This window comes from Eumetopias jubatus, unplaced genomic scaffold (assembly GCF_037043125.1).
Source record: "Eumetopias jubatus isolate StellerSeaLion01/CBP00866 unplaced genomic scaffold, mEumJub1_p1.0 scaffold_2, whole genome shotgun sequence".
In the NCBI taxonomy this organism is placed as follows: Eukaryota; Metazoa; Chordata; class Mammalia; order Carnivora; family Otariidae; genus Eumetopias; species Eumetopias jubatus.
The window spans coordinates 60,828,435-60,833,056 of record NW_028274808.1 but is presented as its reverse complement, the minus strand read 5'-3'; the positions used below and the strand labels follow the sequence as shown (position 1 = coordinate 60,833,056).

Here is a 4,622-nt window from a genome sequence, read left to right as displayed (position 1 = left end):
ACTCAAATGAATTTAAATCTCACTGTAATCTAACTAATATCTTCTCTGCTGGATAGGATTCACTCTTTTATAAAATATACATTTCAATAATGCAATGGAGCTTGACTGATGTTTTAAGGCACATTTTTAGTCGCTAAATTCATTTGCATTTACATTCAATATGATATCTACAGTTATTTTCTCATGTAGGCTTCATGATTCTTTACTCTTATATCTTCAACTCTGAATTATGCTACTTATGTGCCATCTCGTGGAGTGGTTACAACTGCAGGCTAAGCCTAGGCCAGAGTAAATGAGATGTTTCCTAATGATAAGTTTCCAAGAATCCAAGAAGTGGGAAAATAATACAAGGTTGGAAAGAATGGGTCTCAGACAAAAAAATAAAGCAAGTGGCTTTGTCATTGGGGTAGTAGACCAATATAGACGTTAACAAAATCTCACACAACCAGTTGTAAGAGTGACTATCTCTTGCACCAATATTATGGAGGAATTTCATGTTTTTATGAAGAATAATACTTTATTTGAAAACAATGTGATATGCTTTTGTATTAATGCAAATATTTTTAATCCATCTATGGCTGATTGGATCACTGGTGAAAAATCATTGCTAAAGACTGAGTCTTAGTTTCACACCAAACTAATATTCTCTGTGCCTCAGAACTAAAAGCATATATAAGAAATATTTATTATTCATATAATATTTTGGAAATATTTCTTGGTCTCCATAAATGGCTCTCTTAAAGCTATAAGGACATATTTGTTATGGTTGTAAAACAGTAGCCTCAAATTAACCAAGCATATTTTTAGTTCTCAAAATTGAAAAGTGATTTATATACTCATACTACATATGAAATAGATAAATGATATCACATATATGAAAAAACAAATGTAAAACTAATAGCAGAAAGTGTGGGTTTCTAATATTAATATATATGCTTATTTAATGAACTGGTATTTAAATAATGCCAAAACCATGATAATAAAAGAAAGAGTACTTAGGAGTATAAATAAATATTGCTTCTGCAATAGCCACTTTTCTAATGAATCACTATTATAGAGCAAGATAAACTATTATGTATGGATAGATATGTTGATGAAGCATAGGATCATTCTGATGGCAAGATTTGGACAATCTAAAATATAACGTTCCAAATAGATTCTTCCTATAATTTCTATAGATCTTATATAATCATTTCTATTCTACACTAGCCAAGATTTATAAATAGCAACTAAAGTATATAAGAAAGGAAGTCCTAAATATTAACAAATTATACTGTGAACTAAAATAAACCACTTACACTTTCTATGACCTGCATATTTTAATATGATGATAAAGCAGGATTGATTATGTAGTTCCTTATACTTTGTGGATCTTACTGCAAACAGCAACTTACTTGATTCTCTGCTCTAGAGAGGGAAAACATAATCTACAAATAATATGATAATTGTGCATTAGCTCTATGATCCTAATCCATGTAATTCTTTGTTTGCTTGGGTATTTTTCTTTAATGAAGGCAATAAACCCCTGTTGTTCAAAGGCAAAAAGGCCCATAACCTTCAGCTGAGATCCATATTGTTTCATACTGTTAACCTCAAACCATCAGAAATGGTGCTTTGTGACAATATTTTTAATTGAATGGAAAAATGGGAGCAAACAAAGGTTTCAACAAGCTTTCATCAATATGAAAATGGCTATGAACATGGTTAACTAGAGTTACCTCATCAGTCTGGTTTTATGGTATTTTTTTATGATGCACATATCCCAAAATTATGTTCACATTAAAAATAAACATCTGGTATACATCATTTTATGAAATAGGCAAATAAATCTACCTACTGCAATACAGTAAAATATATTGATCTATAAACTACAATACTGAACAACAAATCAACCATAAACTAAAATCCCAGGCATCCCTTCAACACTAAAACTCGCATTTCCAGGCTTCCTCCTGGGCAGTGTGAGCTATCCCTGGATCCCCAGGCCCTGAGGTATAATAATGATCACAAATAACTCCTGCATGACAATACAGTCAACTTGACAGCTAAGACAACCCTTTCAGAAAGAAGCCATGAGCTAATATATGCTATGTTATCCTCTGTGTTGAATATTCTATTTCTTAAGAGTTATAGCTGAATATTTTCTAGTCTTTGCTTGAGGAAAAACAAGACAAAACAAAACACTGAAGGGAATCACTAACAGTTGAACAATTAGAATTCTTTGATTATCACATAGCCTTTTCTAGATTTTATATAAACAAGTCACTTGGTTTAATGGATGAACAATTCAAAGACATGAGATATTAATTCTACCTCTAGTTTCAATATATTTTGAAAATATACAGCTAAAATAAAAAATTAAATATAGATAAATAAAAAGAAGAAAATAAGATCTCCCATAAAAGTATCAGCAATTTAAAAATCTTATATTATATTGGTGCATGGTCAGCTAGATAACTAAATACATACATATGAAGACATTATACAATATTATCTCACCCAGAGGGTCTTCCTTTTCACTTCCCTTTATACCATGACTCTTTCCAATTTGGCCTGTAAACAGTCCATTATTGACTCCAAGACGGGTGTCATTACTGAAGCAGACAATTAGAACAAAGAGATCAAATGCTTGGCTGCATGATGAGGCCATATATTTTAGCTTGTTCAATTATTTTACCACAAGGGTTTTTCCACTTTTCAGGCATAACTCTTCAATTACCTTTGGGATAATATACAGTTGTGTTTTTTTTTTTTTAATTTTATTTATTTATTTGACAGAGAAAGACACAGGGAGAGAGGAACACAAGCAGGTAGAGGGAGAGAGAGAAGCAGGCTTCCCGCCTGAGTAGGGAGCCCGATGTGGGGCTCAATCCCAGGACCCTGGGACCATGACCTGAGCCGAGGGCAAACGCTTAACCACTGAGCCACCCAGGCGCCCCACAGTTGTGTTTTGAAATAGATGAAATTTACCTGCACACATTTTCATGACTACAGACAGGTTTGGAATGTATGTATTATATTATTTGTATTTTCAATTTACCATAACTTAAAGACATATATATATATATATTTTTTTTTTTTTTTGGCCGGGTACAGTATACTTTATTGATGGTACATGACAAGGTAGGGCTCGCCAAACCCCTCCCCTTCTTCAGGGGGTCTGGGATGGAAACGGTGGAGGTCGGGAGATTCTCAGTGTTTTGCGGGATAAGTTGGGGCAGGGACTCCCCAGCAGCTGAGGGCCTCTCTCTCCCTCTTGCTCTCGCTGGGGCTGGTGGTCCAGGGGGCTCTTACTCCTTGGAGGCCATGTGGACCATAAGGTCCACCACCTGGTTGCTGTAGCCGAATTCATTGTCATACCAGGAAATGAGCTTGACAAAGTGGTCGTTGAGAGCAATGCCAGCCCCGGCATCAAAGGTGGAGGAGTGGGTGTCACTGTTGAAGTCACAGGAGATGACCTGGTCCTCAGTGTACCCCAGGATGACCTTGAGGGGGCCCTCTGACGCCTGCTTCACCACCTTCTTGATGTCGTCGTATTTGGCAGCTTTCTCCAGGCGGCAGGCCAGATCCACGACGGACACATTGGGGGTGGGGACACGGAAGACCATGCCAGTGAGCTTCCTGTTCAGCTCAGGGATGACCTTGCCCACAGCCTTGGCAGCACCAGTGGAAGCAGGGATGATGTTCTGGGCAGCCCCTCGGCTGTTGTGCCACAGCTTCCCAGAGGGACTGTCCACGGTCTTCTGGGTGGCAGTGATGGCATGGACGGTGGTCATGAGTCCCTCCACGATGCCGAAGTTGTCATGGATGACCTTGGCCAGAGGAGCCAAGCAGTTGGTGGTGCAGGAGGCATTGCTGACAATCTTGAGGGAGTTGTCATACTTCTCGTGGTTCACACCCATCACGAACATGGGGGCGTCGGCAGAGGGAGCAGAGATGATGACCCTCTTGGCCCCGCCCTTCAAGTGGGCCCCAGCCTTCTCCATGGTGGTGAAGACCCCAGTGGACTCCACAACATACTCAGCACCAGCATCACCCCCATTTGATGGCGGGATCTCGCTCCTGGAAGATGGAGATGGACTTTCCATTGATGACAAGCTTCCCGTTCTCAGCCTTGACTGTACCGTGGAATTTGCCATGGGTGGAATCATACTGGAACATGTAGACCATGTAGTTGAGGTCAATGAAGGGATCACTGATGGCGACAATATCCACTATGCCAGAGTTAAAAGCAGCCCTGGTGACCAGGCGCCCAATACGGCCAAATCCGTTCACTCCGACCTTCACCATCGTGTCTCAGGGAGGCGGCTGGCACTGCACCAGAATTCGCGGCTGTCTGTTGAACGCGGAGGAGCAGAGAGCCAAGACATATATTTTTTATTAGCACTAATTGTCTATTAGTCAGTGTTCTCCAGAGAAACAGAATCAATAGAATTTACTTATTTATTATTGGAATTGGCTTACACACTTATGGTGACTGACAAGTCCCCAAGAGCTGCGGTCGGTAAGCTGGAAACCCAGATAGCCAATGATGTAGATCTAGTCCCAAAGCTGGCAGTTTTGAGACCCAGGAAGAAGAGATATTTCCATTTCAGCATGAAGTCTGTATCCCACCTCAAAGG

At 39.4% G+C, this 4,622-nt stretch overlaps 1 protein-coding gene across 1 annotated transcript; it reads right to left on the bottom strand.

Annotated features, from left to right (window-relative positions):
• Positions 1–3,275: 3,275 nt before the first annotated feature.
• On the bottom strand, positions 3,276–4,315 carry LOC114210138 (glyceraldehyde-3-phosphate dehydrogenase). The gene has a single exon (XM_088021013.1). It carries the CDS (start codon positions 4,149–4,151, stop codon positions 3,291–3,293), a length of 861 nt encoding a protein of 286 aa, XP_087877139.1. The 5' UTR covers positions 4,152–4,315; the 3' UTR covers positions 3,276–3,290.
• Positions 4,316–4,622: the final 307 nt, after the last annotated feature.